This window comes from Vombatus ursinus, unplaced genomic scaffold, assembly GCF_900497805.2.
Source record: "Vombatus ursinus unplaced genomic scaffold, bare-nosed wombat genome assembly UNPS02014859.1, whole genome shotgun sequence".
Classification (NCBI taxonomy): Eukaryota; Metazoa; Chordata; class Mammalia; order Diprotodontia; family Vombatidae; genus Vombatus; species Vombatus ursinus.
In genome coordinates, this window is record NW_020954637.1 from 1,254,064 (window position 1) to 1,272,591 (window position 18,528).

Sequence of the window (18,528 nt, forward strand, 5' to 3'; positions counted from 1 at the left end):
GATGCTTAGTAGCTGTGCAACCTTGGGCAAATCACCTAACTTCTCTGAGCCTCAATTTTCCCCCTCTGCAAATAGGGATAATGACAACCCCTACCTCATAGGGTTTTTGTGAGAACCAAATGAGATAATATATATAAAGTGCCACATGAATGCTAGCTATCATCATCGTTATTATTATTATTATTATTATTATTATTATCTTGCTGGCACATTGTCCTGATGCCCTGAACATTCTTCTCCAGGTACAGGACACTAAGAGGCTGGGTACTACTCTGACAAGCAGCACCTGAATGGATCTGACCCTTGTGCCAGCCCCCCCACTCCCTGCCTCCTGTTTGGATAGGCACTGAGTGAGTCAGGGTAGAGAAGAGGGCAATGCTGGGACAGCATGGGCCACAGTTCCTCCCCAATTCAGATACCCTCAAATAGCCATCACTACATCATCATCATTGTAGCTAACATTTATATAGCACCTACTGTGTGCCAGGCACTGTGCTAAGCTACAACTATTATCTCCTTGGATCCTCACAGCAACCCTGGGAGGTAGATGTTACTATTATTCCCATTTTATAGAGGAGGAAACTGAGGCAAACAGATGTTAAGTGACTTGCCCAGGGTCACACAGCTAGTAAGTGTCCAAGGATGAATTTGAACTCAGGTCTTCCTGACTCCAAGTCCAGTGCACTATCCAGTGAACCACCCAGCTGCCTCCATATCACAGTAATAATGCAAGGGGACAAGTGCGATGGGAGACACCTCAAAGTCTCTTGCTCTTCCCTCCTCCAGCTTCACAAACCGTGCTCTGCATATGGAATGGTTAACCTTCAGCTGCATCCGTTCCATGCCTTCAAATGACAGCTAGTTGCTATATTCACCAAGCCCCTTTCTACCATCCAGGACCCTTAAAACCCCCAGTGAAGATGCTAGCACAATCAATGCTCCCCTTGTTAGAATGTACACCCCCACCCCAGCCATGCCACTAGCGCCAGAGTCAGGAATCCTGGTGCCTGGGACAAATTCAGTGGTGCCAGGGGAGAGACAGAGACCCTAAGACCTGCCACTGTCAGGAAGGTCACCAAGGAAGGGGGTCACAGGGGAATGGGGCCAGACAGGCATCCGAATCTCACCTTGGCCAACATGTACCAATGTCACCAGTGATCCCAGTCAACTCCATGCCCAGTGGCATGATATGATTGCTCTGCCTCTTTTAGGGTCACTCATTGGTTTGATCGTAGAAGAAGCCAGGAGCCAGTAGATAAGTGTGATTCCAAAGAGAAGCTCAGGGGATTGCCACTCAGAAAGGACAAGAGAGTAGAGGCAGACATACTGTGCAACATGGAGTACATCCAAAGGGAAAAAATGGACCCTTCTCCCATGGTTGGCCCCCAGGAACAAAGCCTCAGTCACCTCTCCCTAGTTGCAGGTTAAGCCTACCGTATCCCAGTTTCCTGGCACTTGTCCCATCTCAGTGAAAGCACTCATATTCCTATAGTACTTTATAATTACAAAGTAATTTCCTCACAATGCCCTCTCGCCATCAGAGATGCACCCTGACTTTTCTGTCTCTTTCCTGTCCAGTGTACGATGCCATCCTTAACGAGCTCTGCAGGATGGGCGGTGAGTCAGTCCCATCTCCTGTGTGAACCGTGCTAGGAAGTTAATGGTGCATGTGGAACCCCAGTTGTCCGGCCACCTGAGGCCAGGACTGAGCTTCTACACCCAAAGGACAGACCAGCCTCAAGCTCCATTTACTCAACCATTGCATGGATAAACATGGAGGCCAGTGTGAAGCCTCGTGGGTAACACCCACATGAAGCCATCCTTACGTGGAGTGTGGATTTATTGGTGTAATGCCCCAGAATGGCTATGAATGTGCCTGAGTCAGGTGTCTACACACTAGTCTAACTGCTTAAGGGGAAGCTAGGGACTAGAGTAGGTAGCAAACTTGACTTGAAGTCAGGAAGACCTAAGTTCGAATCCTGTCTCTGATACTAATCACTATGTGACCCCAGGCAAGTCACTGAAACTCCTCAGCTTTAAAATAGGGATAATTACAACATCAACTTCACAGAGTTATTCTGAAGCTGAAATGAAGAAAATGTATGTAACATAACACTTTATGTTGCATAACACTTTATGCAAACCTTAAAGTGCTACATTGTTGTTCAATTGTATCTGTCATGTATGACTCTTCATGATCCTATTTGGGGTTTTCTTGGCCAAGATACTGGAGTGGTTTGCCATTTCCTTCTCCAACTCATTTTATAAATGAGGAAACTGAGGCAAACAGGGTTAAGTGACTTGCCCAGGGTCATGTAACTATCCAGTGTCTAAGGCTGGATTTGAACTCAGGTCTTCCTGACTCCAGGCCTGGTGCTCTATGCACTGTACCACCTAGCTGCCCAAAGTGCTATATACATGTACATATTAGTTGTTATAATTATTATGCATCTGTAACCATATGCATACTCCCCAGGATGTAGGCACCATATCAGAACAGAGTTTTCTAGGATTTAGGGATAGAAAGGACCTTAAAGCCCATCTACTCCATCCATCTTCTTGTATAGAAATTGAGCTCAAAAAGAGTGTTGTGCTTAGCAGAGCCAGGACTTCAATCCAAGGTAGAATTCCAGAACCACAGAATTTGAGAGTTGGAAAGAGCCTCTGTGTCCATCTATTCTGTCAGGGGTGTGCTGATGCCAGGTCCTGCTTTCAGATAGCCGGTTGTTTAATGTTCATTGTGAGTGTTTACACCTCAGAAATCAGCATATGCTAGAAATCAGGGCTTGGTTTATTGCTTTGTTGATTTCTAGACTTAAGAAAATACTGGAGAAAAATGTCAGTACTTTAGATTAAGTTTAAAGGTGTGTCATGCTTACAGGTTTTTTTTTGAGAGTCAGTTGTTAAATATTGGCCAGCATACCACTCATTCTTACCTACACCCATAAAAGAATCCCCCCCACATTGTATCTGTCAAATGATCATTCCACTTCTGCTTATATGATCTCCAAACAGAAGGGACTTGTTACATCCCGAGGCAACAAATTCTGCTTTCAACTAATTCTGCTTGTTTTCCTAACCTCAAGCCTAATGTTTCCTTTTCTCACCTTTAATCTATTGATCCTGGTTCTGCCCTCTGGGGCCAAACAAACCAGATCTAATCCTTTTTCTATGGTGTTCAATTCAAACATTTGAAGACAACTATCACTACTCTCCTAAGTCTTGTCTTCTCCAGCCCAAGATCTCCCAGTACCTTTAACGTGTGCTCATGTGGCATGATTCACCATTCTCTTTGCTCAACCTCAGTTTAGTCAAACTGAGGGGATTGGATTACATGTCCTCTAAATTCCCTTCTAGCTTTAAATCTCTGACCCTCTGACTCTTTCTCTGGACAATCTCTTCCTAAAATGTGGCACCCATAACTGAGCACAGTCACTCAGATGTGTTCTGACCCTGACAGAGGATGGTGGGACTTCCATCTCCTTAGTCCTGGATGCTATGCCACTCAATGCAGCCCAAGATTACACTTGCTTTCTTGGCCACCCTATGTCACTATGGACTAATTCTGAAATTGTGGTCCACTGGAAACCTCAGATCTTTTTCAGATGAACTGCCTTTTAGCTCCCATCTTGTACTGGTGAAGCAAATTTTTTGAACCCAAGTACAAGAGCCTAAATTCATCTTTATTAAATTTCATCTCATTAGATTCAATCACATGTTTTATCCTCTATCTATACCACACAGCAATTTGGGGGAGACAGAGACAGACAGACAGACAGAGACAGATAGACAGAGACAGAGAGAGAGACAGAGAGAGACAGACAGAGAGACAGAGACAGAGATGAAAGAGAGAGAGAGAGAGAGAGAGAGAGAGAGAGAGAGAGCGAGCCTGGGTCAATTGCTCATCTTTCCTGGGCTTCATTATATTCACTTCTGAAATGAGGACACTGGACTTGATCCAATTCAGTTTAATTTGAGGATCATTTGCTTTGTGCCTCTAAGGGCCCTTCCAGTTCCATTGGTCTAGGAGTCTATGATTCTACCAAGCTGGATGAGAATTGAGTTCAACAAATACTTGTTAAATGTCTGCCATATGCAAGGCTCTGTGTGTTAGGTTCTGAAATGTCAGTTACCCAGTCAAGTGTGGAATGAGGAAAAAGCACCAGCTGCTCCAGCATCCCTATCAAGAGAATCAATCTACAAATATTGACTACATGCCTTCTATTTGCAGAGCACTCAGTAGTGGGGAGGGAATGGAGATATTCATAAAAACAGAAATGATTCCTATAGCACTTTGCTAACCCCAAGCAGTGCCCTCAGGATGACCAGGACAGGGAAGCAGGAGTTTCATTGAGCTATTGATATAAAAACCCCCTCTACAGACACATAGAGGGGATCGTTCTGAGTTCTGGGCATTGTCATCTAGGAAAGACATTGAGAAACTGGGAAGCATCCCTAGGAGGGCAACCAGGATGAGGAAGGGCTTCCAGTTCATTCTTTCAGTGGGGAACATTGGAAGTAACCAGGGATGTTTAGCCTGGAAAAGAGAAGAGTTAGAAGGGACATGTTTTCTGGCTTCAGTTAGTTGAAGGACTACCATTTAGACCAGGGCTTCTTCCCCTTTTTGGTGTCATAGACCCCTGTCTAGATCCCTTCACAGAATAATGTGTTTTTTAAATTCATGATTGAAGGAAATACTAAATTTCAGTTAGAAGCTAGTGAAAATAAAGACCTAATTGAAATCCACATATGTACTCTTGTGGATCAATGGATCCCAAGTTAAGAACTCTTTAATATATGAAAAAGAAATCCCAATATAAAGGGAATATATTTGTTGTAGTAGCCCTAGAGGGTAGAACCAGGAGTAGCAGGTGGATTTGCAAAAAGGCTAATTCAGGCTTCAGTCAGTCCACTGACGAGCATTTATTAAATGCCGAGTATATGCCAAGCCCTGTGCTAAGCTCTGGGGATACAAAGACAAAAATGACGTAGTCCCTGTCCTCAAGGAGTTTACATCCTGTCTGGAAAGAAAACATGTACATATAAAGATATGTACAAAATAGGTGATTTTGTGAGGAAGGCACTAGCATCTAGGAATGTTGGGGGACCCGAGGAGAATATGGAAGGAAACAGGAGTTCAAAGAGTTAGTAGGAAGGAGGAAATACATTCCAAGACTAGCAGGCAGCCTGTGCAAAAGCACAGGAACACAGAAATAGGAAACAATACAGAATAGGAAGAACAGTAGGAAGTCTAGTCTGGCTGAACTTCCAGACCAAGGAAGGGAAATCATAGTAACAACAATGGAAAGGTAGTTTGGGAATCCAGTCATGAAGGATTTTAAAAGCCAGACAGAGAAATAATGGAATCTCTGGGTCATGGACATTTTAGTCACTTTATTTGCATTACTCCAAGTGACTTTTCAAAATTATTGTACTGATCTGGTACAATGGTTGTATAGTGTCATCAATGATGCATTAGAATGCCCACAACCCCTCCAATATTGATTATTCTCCTGGGTGAGATGGAACTTTGGGATTGCTTTTATTTGAATTTTTCTTATTACTAGTGATTTGGAGCATTCTTCCATTGGCTACTAATAGTTTGCTATTCTTTTTATGAGAACTATTTGTTTATATCCTTTGACTACTTATCTATTGGAGGATGGCTTTGGAGGTAATTGATAAGAAGAAAGTCCTCATATACACCAAAATATTTAATAGCAACACTTTTGGGGACAGCAAAGAGCTGGAAATAAAATAGATGCCCATCAACTGGAGAATGGCTAAACAAAATGTGGTATGTGAACGGAATGGAATATTACTGTGGGGTAAGAAAGGCATAATTTGGTTGAATATGGAGAAGCAGGAGCAGATCTATATGAAGCGATGCAAAGTAAGTGGACTCAAGAAAATGATTTACACAATGACACAACTATATACACTGTGAATGGAAAGAACAACCACAAAAAAAGGTGAAAAGTGTAGTACAAAATTACAAAGAGTAGGCATGGCTTGACAAAAGAGATATGAGAAGTCACTTATATACAGAGTACGCTGGTAAATGTTTAAAATCTGACTCTCCAAAAAAGGTAGGGATACATTTTAAAGTTTAATCTGAATTATTTACATTTTCTCCATCACTTTCTTAAGTCTAGAGAGTCAACAAAACAATAAATCAAACAATAAATCAAACTTTGTTGATTTGCAAAGTATAAATGTTCACAAAGAAAATCTAAAAATCATTTCAGTGAAGCCAGTCTGATCTGACTTCAACACACCCTGTGGCAGAGGTGGGAGGTCCACGAGTATTGTACATTGCCTATATATTCAACCTTTTTTTTGACGTATTTATCAGTTATACTAATTTCTTCTTCTTCTTCTTCTTTTTTTCTTGTCTTAAAAATATTGTTTGTCATTTGCAATAACTGTCTGGTTTAAGTAGGAGAAAGATACTGGGGGGGAAACTATGGTGATGTTAAAAAAAAGAGAGAGAGAGAAGACAACATTTCTCTTTTTTAAGTGTAAGAGTGAAAACAATGTGTGGAAAACTAATTCTGTTTTTCCCATCAGCCTTTTCTGCCACTCCACTGAAAATTCAGGGCACTGAAGAAGGCATCCGGATCTTCAGCAAAGTGAAATTCTTTGATGTAGACTACATGAAGACCTTCTGGTACCACAAGTATGCCCTCCCCCTTGGAGGGTGAGGGAGGGACCTCTTACTACCCGTCTCCCATTCCACCCCATGATCCCTGGCTGTGGCTTAGGGGAGAACACAGCCCCTTTTCAGTGTTTCCCCTTAATAAGCCAATGAAGACTAAACTTCAGAAGAATGGACCAGAAGCCAGGTCACAGACACCAGGCATCATTAGCAGGATTAGCAGGAGGAGGGGTCACTAGTAGACCTCAGCTTAGTCAGATTCCTAGAGCTGAAAGGGAGCTCAGAAGTCATCCAGCCCAACCCCCCCCCTCAATTTTGCAGATGAGGAAACTGAGGCTTAGGGAATTTAGGTAATTTCCCTAAGGTCACACAGGTGGTAAGTATTAGAGACAGCATTCAAATCGAGGGCATCTGGCTCTAAATCCATCAGTTTTTCCTCTGCACCATACTACCTCCAACCAATGACCATATCTAGCAGAGACTAGCTAGTAGATCCTGGGCCACAACCTCTAGGCATGTCTCCATTGGGCGTTTCCAGAGAGGATGGGGAAGCCTGACTCCAAACTACTGAACCTTAAAAAAACAGAATATTTGAGCTAAAAGGAACTTTAAAACATGAAGTGTTGAAACACAGATCAATAATATTGGAAGGGACATAAGGACCCGGAATATTGTAATATAGAACTTGGTACATGAGAGTTGGAAAATGACCCAAAAATGCAGAATGTAAGAACATAGAAAGTCAAAGTGAGAAGGGAACTTGGAGACAATGGAATCGTCTCCCTCCATTTTACAGAAGAGGAAACTGAGGACCAAAGTTCAATGGCAGTGCCCAGGATCTCACAGCCTTGACACTTAAACAAGAAAGATCCAGGAAGGGTGGGTCAGGAATCAGGATGGATGGATGGTGGTTCTCATTAGCAGTTCATCCCAGATGATTTAATGGGAAAGTGAAGGCCCTGGGGTTAGTCCAACGAGGAAATCCCTCTGAGACTGAAACAAGTACCTCACAGCAGCTGGTCCAGGCAGGGGATGGGAAAAACAGAGGATGGAGGATACCTGCACCTGATCCAGGTACAGAAACACAGGCCAGGAGTCTGGGTCATGAGGAGGGCTGTCAGGGGCCAGGGTGGAGAAAGAACTGTCCTGGGCTCTGATTCTGTCACTCATTATCTATCTGACCTTAGGGAAGACTTTGCTTCTGTGCCTTGGTTTCCTCATCTGTAAAATGAGGGGCCAGGCTAGAGAGCCTCAAACGCCTTTCCAACCTCTAACATCCTATGTTCTAAAGTTGCTTTTAGATTTAGCATTTGATGTTCTAAGATCCCTCCCAACTCTGACATCCTGTGTTCTAAGGACCCTCCCAGCTTTGACATTCTGTGTTCTAAGGCTGCTCCCAGCTCTAATATTCTGGGTTCCAATGACCCTCCCAGCTCTCATGTCTATTCTTAAGTCTATAATCTGTATTTTCTATTCTGGCCCTCTTTTTTAAAATCCTTGCTAGTTCCAAAAGAAATTCTCTGACCTCAGGAATGGAATTTTTAGGAGTGTAGAATTTAAAGCTGTAAGGGACTTTAAAATGTCATGTAGCCTAACCCTCTAGTTTCACAAAGGAGTAAAGATTTGAGGCCCAGAAGGAGGAGGAGCTTTCTAGGTATCTCATGAGCAGTGCTCCTCTTGGTTCCAGGTCTTCTGACTCTCTGACTTCTTGCCCCACATTCAGATCACCACACTCTAGCCCACCAATCATCGGTAAAATGAAGACATTAACCAGATGACACCTAACATCCTTTCCAGCCCTAAATCTTTGATCCTATCAGCCTATGACCCCAGCACCTTGGGTGAAACAAGCATTATTGCCCTCATCCTTTGGCAGGTGGAGACTAACTTTGGGTTGACTCAGCCATATTCTTGAAATGAACAGTGTCCTTGTCCAGTGTGAAGGCCAGATGTCCTGGCTTCTCTAGACCAGTGCTGCCTAGGCTGTGACTTATTTTAGTTGTCTCCATTTCCCATCCTCCACAATCTCCTCAGAGTGAAATCTGAGCTGAGGCTACGGCAGGGGTGGGGAACCTGCGGCCTCAAGGCCACATGTGGCCCTCTAGGTCCTCAAGTGCAGCCCTTTGACTGAATCCAAACTTCATAGAACAAATCCCCTTAATAAAAGAATTTGTTCTGGAAAACTTGGGCTCATCAAAAGGCCACACCTGAGGACCTAGAGGGTCATATATGGCCTTGAGGACATAGGTTCCCCACCCCTGGAAGGAATGGAATTGGGTCTATAGAAGCAGAAAGAACTAGCAGGAGATGGTCATGGGGAGAAGCCACAGAAGTATGAGAGAAAAGAAAAAGAATGAGGATTGAAAGGAAAGAAAGAGGCGAAGTGGACCTGAAAGTGTCTGGGGTCAGAAGGCCTGGATTCAACTCTCAGCTCAGCCACTTATGTTATCTTGACAAATCACTTTACACCCTGAGACCTCAATCCTCTCCTCTGTAAAATGGGGTCTTTAGAATAGGTGATTGACCACTAACATCCCCAATAGCTTTAATTCCCTGGGGAAGAAAGAGAAAGGGGGCAAAATGCAGAGGAAAGGGAAAACCAGGCAAACCTTTTTTCTTGGTTTTAAATGGAGTCTGTGACATTGGTTTCTCGGTGACCAGATATGGCCAGAGTTAGGAACTGGTGAAAGCGGGAACTTCAGGGTGGAAGCTATACTATTTTCTTCAGAGAGGGCCAACCAGAAATATGTAGAGGGGATGTTATTATCGATCACAGGATCCTAGATTGAGAGATAGAAGGGATATGAGAAGGACATTGAATCCAACTGGAAACTGATGAGATTAAGAGACTGGCCAAGGGTCATATAGCTAGTAAATATCTGAGGCAGGATTTGAACTCAAGTCCTTCTGACATCAAGTCCAGTGCCCTGCCTACCACATGGACAATTACTACCCCCACCCTCACCCTTTGTTTAACTACATGGGGAGCAAGGAAACCAGACAATTTGAAAATCTATCTAGCAAACATTAAGGAGGAAATGAAGGTGGAATGGGAGAGACTATTCTTATCAGGCCCATATTGATATAGCCCCACCATCCCCCATGAGACAAATCATGTTAACCATTTGGTAACTTTCATCTTCAGAGAAAAGCGACTGGAAAGTGGCGATCGGATAAAGGTAGGAAGTACTTTGGATGAAATCTGGCTCCACATTCTAGATCCCAAAGACTCTGATAAAGGCAAATACACCCTAGAAATCTCAGCCGGAAAGGACATTCGTAAACTCACAGCTGACTTGTCAGGCCAAGGTGAGCAGGATTTAGTTATCTGTCTTTCCATTGCACTGTCCAAACACATCTTCAGAAAAGCCTCTGGTCTTCTCTGGGCCCCCATTCTCTCCCTTTCACCTCCTCCCATCTTGCTCATCCTGATGGCTCTCCCCACCCCCACCTTCTGCTCTGTTCATTGTACCTCACCTTTTAATACCTCAATGCATTTTTAAAAAAGTAATTTAAAAAGATAATACATTAAAAGTACTTTGTCAATTTTAAAATTCAGTTAACATTATTATCATCTTATGTTAATTAGTATTAAAATGTTCTCATTGAAGGCCCTAAATTGGGTGATCAAGTTAAATGAGACATTCATTCTCTCACCCACCTTTTCTTTCTACAGCTTTTGATGATGCCCTGGCTGAACATCAGAAACTGAAGTAAGTTTCCACTGACATTTCATTCATTGATTTTTCTAGTCATTTGACAAACCTTTCTAAGGCACCTACTATGTGCCAAGTTCCATGCTGTTGGGACTGAGGGACTTGGGGGTGGGGAAACACACTGTTTAGATAAGATGAGATAGTCATCCTCATGAAACTCATAGTCTAATAGAGAGATAAAACACAGAAACAGACAACCATAATACAAACATTATATAATAAATATATTAAAAAGTACAAAAGAAAGTTCCATATCAAGGTCGAGAGGAAAGGTCATTGCCAACCAGTAGAGTCAGGGAAGGCCTCCTAGAAGAGGCTCCATTTGACCTGAGTTTTAAAGGATTGGAAAGAATTCAATAAGCAAAGAGAGGATAAAAGGCATTCTGGCATCCGAACAGCAGGAACAAAGAACTGGAGGCGGGAGAATATAAGGCTTACATGTGGAAAGGAGGGAGAGATTATTTTCTGGCTTGACTGGAGCACCAAGTATGTGGAGAGGAGTAATATAAGGGAAAGCTTATAAGAAAGGTGGTATCATAGCATGACCTTAGACCCAGAAAGGCCCTTAGAGGTCATCATGTCCAACTCACTCATGTTACAAATGAGGAAACTGAGACCTGAAGTGATTTACTCTGAGTCACATAGCTAATAAGTGGCTGAGGTGGGATTCAAACCCAAGTCTTCCTAACTCCACATACAATGATCCATCATTATACCATGTTTCCTCTCATGGTAGGGTAGTGCTAGTTTGTGATTGACCAAAGAAGTCTGAACTTTACTCTTTTGGTAATAGGGAGCCACTGAAGATTTGGAGGCAGAAGAGGTACAACACCAGATCTATATGTTCTTAAGCCAAGCTTGGAGCAGGGAAATTTGCTTCAATTGCCACCTGGGACACAGTTAGCAAACATGTGCTATAAACTGCAAAGGAGTCTGGATAACTGAGCTTTTGTTGTCATTGTTATTGTTAGCGCTGTTAGATATGATTATAGGACAATTGATGTAACAAATGGAAATTCATTCCCTTTTTCCCCATTTCTGTTTTTCAGGGAGGCTGCAATCATAGAGAAGAGTAAGTCTATTGATATCTGCATTTTCTTTCCATTCTCATGTTAGAAGCAAATTAGTCCAAGGGAGAAAATATCCCCAGGGTTGGCCAAGTGACCTTGCCCATCATTCCTTATTCTTCCAGTGAGCTGGTGGTGCAACACCATTCCACAGAAGAGAGATGAGGGAGATGGTTAATAGAAATAGGCTGGGAGAATAAGGGAAAGTGGTAAAGAGAAGGCAGATCAATGGATAGAGAGAAAAGAAAGGGATGAGGAGCCATGGGGCTTAGTAGGACTCTGTGGGGAAGAAGTTTGAAGCAGAGAACTTCAAAGACTGGTGTCCAGAAGCCAGGATTTGACCAAAATTGGTTCTATTTAGACACCCAGGTGATCCCACGAGAAAATCAATATGGCAACCTCCCTTACTTGGTTGGGGAAGGGAAAGGAAAGGAAAGGAAAGAGCATTTATTAAGCATCTATTGTGTGCCAGGCTTTACAAATATTACCTCATTTGATCGTTATTACTTCAAATATCCCCAAATCAGACTATAACTAAGAATCTGGAAGGAAACCTCCAAAAAGCAAGGGAAAAAATACTTATTAGGTACCTACTATTCCAGACAGTGTGCTAAGCAAGTGCTCTTAGAGGTGACTGAGAAGGCAGAAGTTAGATGATTTGCCAAGAGTCATACAGCTAGTAAGTGTCTGAGGCTGGATTTGAATTTAGGTCTTCCTGACTCTAGATCCAGTGCTCCATCTGCTAAGCCACCCAGCAGCCTGTGAACACCTCAAATAGCTATCACAAAACCTATGGGCTTTACTCACAGAAAAACTCCTCAGGGTCCCAATCAGAGCTTGTTTATTTTTATTTTGTGCATAATTTAAACAAATTTAGTTATCTGCTTTCCCAGCTTGCAGCAGATTAGAAGCAGCAAATTAAAAAAAAAAATCCAGGATCATCTTGATAGCGCTTTGGCATGAGAGAGAAGTGACAGCTGAGACTGTCACAGAGGGAGGTTGCAGAGAGACTATAGGAAGCAGAAATAAGAACTCAAAAAGCTCAGCATGCTAGAGCCATCTAGGCTATGAACAGAGAGCCCCACACTTCAGGGGAACCTGAGGTCATCAGTGTGCTATGGACAGAGAATCTGGGTTAGAATCCTGACTCCTCCTTCACCACCTCTGTAACCCTGGGAAAGTCATCTCTCTGGACCTCACGTCTCTCATCTCTAAAATACAGAAGGTTGGACAGATGGCATCTGGGGTCCATTCCAACTCTAAATCTATGACCCTGTGATACCTAGAATTTCTATGGCATTATACAGCTAGCTGCCAAACCCTGTCACATTTTCTTATGCAATCATTTAAGTCATGTCTGACTCTTTGTGACCCCATTTGGGGTTTTCTTGGAAGAAATACTAGAGTGGTTTACTGTTTCCTTTTCTAGTTCATTTGACAGATGAAGAAACTGAGGCAAACAGGGTTAAATGACTTGTCCAAGGGTCATAAAGCTAAGCATCTGAGGCCAGATTTGAACTCAAATCTTCATGACTCTGGACCCAGCACTCTGTACACCATGGCACCACCTATCTGCTCCCCTGTCACATATACCAGCTTATTTTTGCTTTAAAACAACCTGTGAGGTTGGTAGTATATCCCTATTTTGCAGATGAAAAAACTGAGGTCCAGAGAGTTATGGGATTTGGCCTAAGGCTACACCTGGCAGATCTAGGACTCAAATACTCTGCCACCAAACCTAGTTTTATTCCTACTACACCACATACCTCTTAAAAACTAACGTTCACCAATCTGACCCTGAGTCACCAAGAAAAAAGGAGGTTGTATTCAATTGGCTCAATCTACAACTTAACCAGCTTTGTTCTATGTGACTAGTTTGCTGCAGTCCTGCCATCATTGAGTTCGGTTTTCTTTTACCTTTGCCAATTTGGTGGTTGTCATGTGGACTCTAGGAGATCATTCTTCATTCTTGGCACACAAAAAACCTATTTCTTTTAACTATTCTGCAAACCCTTAATGATGAGTAAAATCTGATTTACATTTGTGGTTTTTTTCAGTTTTAGTGCTTAAAGGAGTGAGCATCAGTTGTCTGAAAAATCCATTTCTATTGAACAAATATTCTAGGGAGAACCCAGACAAGTCAGGATTTTACTCTTATCCCATTTATTTCTTTCCAGATCGTGCCAAAGTTGTAAAAGGCCTGCCAGATGTTGCCACTATTATGGAAGATAAGGTAAGAGTTCAGTCAATTCCAAACACATTCTCCAAATCCATTTAGGTTCTCATGAAGTCTTAGAGTGTCTAAGCAGGAGAAGTCTGCAGAATGTTAGAACTGAAAGGGGCCCAAGAACATAGGACACTAGAGCTAAAAGGGACCATGGAATACAGAATGTCACAACCAGGAAGGACCTCAGATAATAGAGGGGCAGAGCAAGAAGGGATCTTTGAATGTAAAATGTCAAAGCTAAGAGGAACTAGTAGAATAGAAAATATTAGAACTAAAAGGGGCCTTAGACTATAACATAGTGTGTTAGCGCTAGAAGGGACCATAGAACATAGAATATCAGAGTTAAGAGGGACCTTAGATCATAGAACATCAGAGGTAGGAGGGACCATAGAACATAAAATGTCAGAGATGGAAAGGACTTTAGAAAACAAAATGTTAGAGTTGGAAAAGACCATAGGTCTCCTGACTACTTTTCATTCAGCTGACTCTCACCCTTACTGCTCACCTAGGAATCAGGGTGGGTTTCTCCATCACAGAAATGGACAGCTCCTTGGTTGACAAAAAATTCTCGCCATCTTTCCAAACAGACCCTGTGCTTGACATGCATCATCTCAGGAGACCCATTCCCAGAAATCACCTGGCTGAAAAATGACCAACCCGTGGCCTTCCGCGACCGCTATCGGATGGAAGTAAAGGGAACTGTGGTCACCATCACTATCGAGAAAGTCTGCAGTGAAGACAGTGGGCGTTATGGCATCTTCGTCAAGAACAAATATGGTTCTGAAACTGGGCTGGTCACTGTCAGTGTATTCAAGCATGGTGAAGAGCCCAAAGAGTTGAGGAGGTAAAAATAGCAAAAAATTTTGAAGTGTCCAGCTGCCAGGCCAGACCCCAGTGAAACCTATGTGATGTAGTGGAAAGAAGGCTGGACTTGGAGGCTCACTAGCTTTGTAACTTTGGGCAAGTTTCTCTCCCTTTCTGAGCCTCAGTTTTCTCATCGCCAAAATGAGAATAAATAAAAATTGCATTCCCCACCTCACCCAGTCATGGTCAAGAAAGTGCTTTGTAAATGAGAGCTCTAAAATAGTTCAGAAAAACAAGCTATTATTATAAGATTCACCATATAGGATTAATCCATATGAACCATATGGAAATAGAGGAGAGATCCTTAGAATTGAAGACAGAGGACTTGGAATTAAATCCTGGTTCTGTTTCTTACTGGCAATGTGACCTTAACTCTTCTCTGGGTTCCTTTTTCTTTAAGGTAACAAGCTCAATTAAGTCGCTATTGTGTTCTAAACTTGATACAAAGACAAAAACTGAAAGGTCCCTCTAGGAACCTACATTGTATTAGGTAGATATGGCATGCCCCAGAATAAGCAAATGCCAATAATTTCAGGAGAGAGACCCCCCTAATGACTGGGAGAATCAGGAAATGCTTTGTGTAGAAGGCAGGGCCTGAGCTGAGACCTGAAGAAGTCAGAGATTCTACAACGTAGAGGTGAAGGGCAAATGTATTCATGCAGAAGGCACGTCAAGGTCTGGGAACAGCAGGTGGCAGGATGAGAAAGGTCAGAATAGACGATCTTGAAAGTCTTCTCCAGTCCTAAATCCTTAGAGCTTCCAGACAATCGGGATTTGAGCCCCAGGGCTTGCTTTACAGCCACAGATGGAGAAGGAAGGAGATTCCCAACCTCCCTCTCTACACTGTGGATATCTCTTATTTTATCACAACGCTTTCTTCGAAATAACTCTGGAAATGTAACTGTCACTTTACCCATTTTAGATACAAAACTGTAATTCATGGGATAAGTTTCCCTCCACCAATGCCAATAGAAAACTGTGTGACAATTCATAGTCTTAGAGAATTGCCCAGAGAGGTGAGGTAACTTTTCTAGAGTCACCTGGTCATGTGAGTCGGGGTGGGGGTGGGGGAAGGACTTGAACCCAGGTCTTTCTGACTGCTAGACTGACCTACTATGTGCCAGGCATTGTGTTAATCAATTTACAAATATTATTTTATTTGATCTTACCTAGATATCCATGTTAAAAGAAAGCTAGAGGGAGGAATACCTATTATGTCTTAGGGCCAGGTCCCCATCACTCCTAGGGCAGCCCTTCAGGCATGGTCCTGGTCCTCCCCTTACCTTTCCACTTTCTTGCTTTTATTATTTTACCCCTTTCTCTATAGCGACTAGCTCTGCTCTAAATAACAATAACTAGCATTTAAATAGCACTTCAGCTAAATGTATGTCTATATAATCCTCTGGTTATATATGTGTATATATTTATGTATGTGTATATCTATGTAACCCTTTGGAGTTTGAATGATTCCTACCTCAACTTCTCAAGGTTCCTAATGAAATCAGGCAGGCAGCAGGTATTGGAGGAACTGGTGTGTTTCTACTATCTGCTAAAGATTGAGTGATACCCCAAAGTTGATGTTTAAATGTGGCTGCATTCTGAGAAAGCCAGCTATTCTCCGAGGACATTGACACAAAACCCAAGTTCAGAGGTTGGAGTCTCAACACCAAATGCCACAAGAGCTTTCTTTGACAGTGAAGGAAAAGAAGATGTCATCTGAACACATTTATATTTTGAGTGTGTGTATAAGTGTGTGTGTGTGCATGTGCGTGTGCATGCATGCATGCATGCGTGTGTGTGCAGGCATGTAAACTTTTTGTCATGGTTCTGGACCTATGATTTCAGCAGCATAGGGAGCTCCCAGTGGGGAAACTCCCTTCACTGTGGCAGATCAACAACTTAGGTGTTACTTGCAGCCTTAAAGAATTGCTTGGGGCTCTCAAAAGCTGTTGCCATGGTGGGTCAGAAGCAGGATCAGAATGCTGATTCTAGGACCCTCCCTCTATCCATTTCACTACACTACACCATCTTTCCATGTGTATATATTTATATTTTAAGCCAGCACAGAAAGTTAATAAGGCAATCAATTCAAAGCATCTATTTAGTAGCTATGATATGCAAGGTATTTGTCATACAAAACCAAAATGAAAACTATCCCTGGGCTGTAGAAGCTTACATTCTATAGGGGGGGGAGGAGGATGAAAAGGAAAGGAGTCAGACATACAATATGTCCATGGAGAGAAAAACTACAAAATCCCTGCAAGAGATAAATAAATACAAATTTATGTTAGTGGCAGATTGGTGGGAGGAATAAGGAGAATGTGCTAATAATTAGAGGGTTCATGAAATGCCTCCTGAAAGATACTTGAGCTGAGACTTGAGGGAAGTCAGGATAATGAAAAGGCAAAGGTGAAAAGGAAGAGCATCCCTGGCTCTGGGGACAATGTATGCAAAGGAATTGGAGGCAGGAAATGGAATATCACATATGGACTTCTTGTTTAGTTGTATCCTATTCTTCGTGGTTCCATTTGGGTTTTTCTTTGCAAAGATACTGGAGTGGTTTGTCATTTCCTTCTCCAGCTCATTTTACAGATGGGGAAACTGAGGCAAACAGGGTTAAGTGACTTGCCCAGGGTCATACAACTTGTAAGAGTCTGAAGTGAGATCTGAACTCACAAAGATGAGTCTTCTTGACTCCAGGCCCAGCACTCTGCACTACGGCACCACTTAGCTGCCCAACTATATCACACATAGGAAATGGCAAATAAACCAGCTTGACTGGGGGAGAGTAATGTGTTATCAGCCTGGAGAGCTGGATTAGAGGCAGCTGGTGCCAAATGCCCAACAGATAAGTTCATATCTTATGCTAGAGACACTGAAGCTTCTGACCATAGGAGTGACATTGTCAGAGCAGCACTGTGGGAATATCCAAGTGTCAGATATATGGAGGATAGATTAGAGGGGGCAGAAACTGAAGGCAGGGAGATCAATTAAGAGGCTTTTGCCTAAGCATACACTTCCTGACCATAATGTGGTGCTAAACTTGGAGTCGAGGCACCTGTGGAGAAGTCCTGGCTCTTCCAAATACTGAATGCTCAAGACCCTTTCCTTCCCTGGGCCTCAGTTTCCCCATTTGGAAAAGTTACGGGTTGGAGTAGATTAGCTCTAAGTTCTATTGCAGACCTTGATCTTCTACATCTTCTCCCCATGATGCAAAATTAGGCTGTAAATCAGGGAAGGAAGTTTTCATTCAATGGCAATTGTCATGCTGGTATTAGAGGATCTAGAACTCAAAGTGGCCTTAGAAACCATCTTGTCCAACCCCCTCATTTTAAAAATGTGAAAATTGAAACCAGGAGAGGTATGTCTTCACCAAAGTCATATAGCTAAGTAATGGTATTTGATAGTCAAGAAAATGTAGAGCAGAATAAAGGTCTCTAAGGGGAAGATGAGCAGGGCAGGTGGCTCCATAGTGCATAAAGTGCTAGGCCTGGGGCCAGGAAGACTCATCTTGAGTTCAAATTCAGCCTCAGACACTTATCAGCTGAGTGACCCTGGGCAAGTCACGTAACCCCATTTGCTCAGTTTCCTCATCTGTAAAATGAGCTGGAGAAGGAAATGGCAAACCACTCCAGTGTCTTTGCCAAGAAAACCCCAAATAGGATTATGAAGAGTCAGACATGTCTGAAAATGACTGAACAAAGACGACAACAACAAATGAGAAAATAGCTTGTCCAGTGCTCTGGCCACATGATAGTTCAAGGAATTTCCCACTGACACAGCTCAGCTTCCTTGTTGAGGGGCAGCATAGTACAGTGGATAGTATGTTAGATTCGGAGTCAAGAAGCTCTGGATTCAGATCCGACCTCCAACCTTTACTGGCTGTGTCAACCTGGACAAGTCCAACATGGTACAGGGGAGAAAATTCTGGCTCTGGAGTCAAAGGAACTTGACTCAAAGCCATCTGAGATATTTACTATGTGTGTGACCTTAAGC

At 42.7% G+C, this 18,528-nt stretch overlaps 1 protein-coding gene across 1 annotated transcript in view; it reads left to right on the top strand.

Moving 5' to 3' along the window:
• Positions 1–14,773, top strand: part of MYOM3 (myomesin 3) — a 75,505-nt gene extending 60,732 nt beyond the window's left edge. The window contains exons 30-36 of the mRNA XM_027841443.1: positions 1,579–1,617; positions 6,571–6,679; positions 9,804–9,967; positions 10,335–10,371; positions 11,424–11,446; positions 13,619–13,674; positions 14,256–14,773. Of these exons, the coding sequence (XP_027697244.1) occupies positions 1,579–1,617; positions 6,571–6,679; positions 9,804–9,967; positions 10,335–10,371; positions 11,424–11,446; positions 13,619–13,674; positions 14,256–14,516 (689 nt within the window). The 3' untranslated portion in view covers positions 14,517–14,773. The remainder of the gene's footprint in view (positions 1–1,578; positions 1,618–6,570; positions 6,680–9,803; positions 9,968–10,334; positions 10,372–11,423; positions 11,447–13,618; positions 13,675–14,255) is intronic.
• Positions 14,774–18,528: the final 3,755 nt, after the last annotated feature.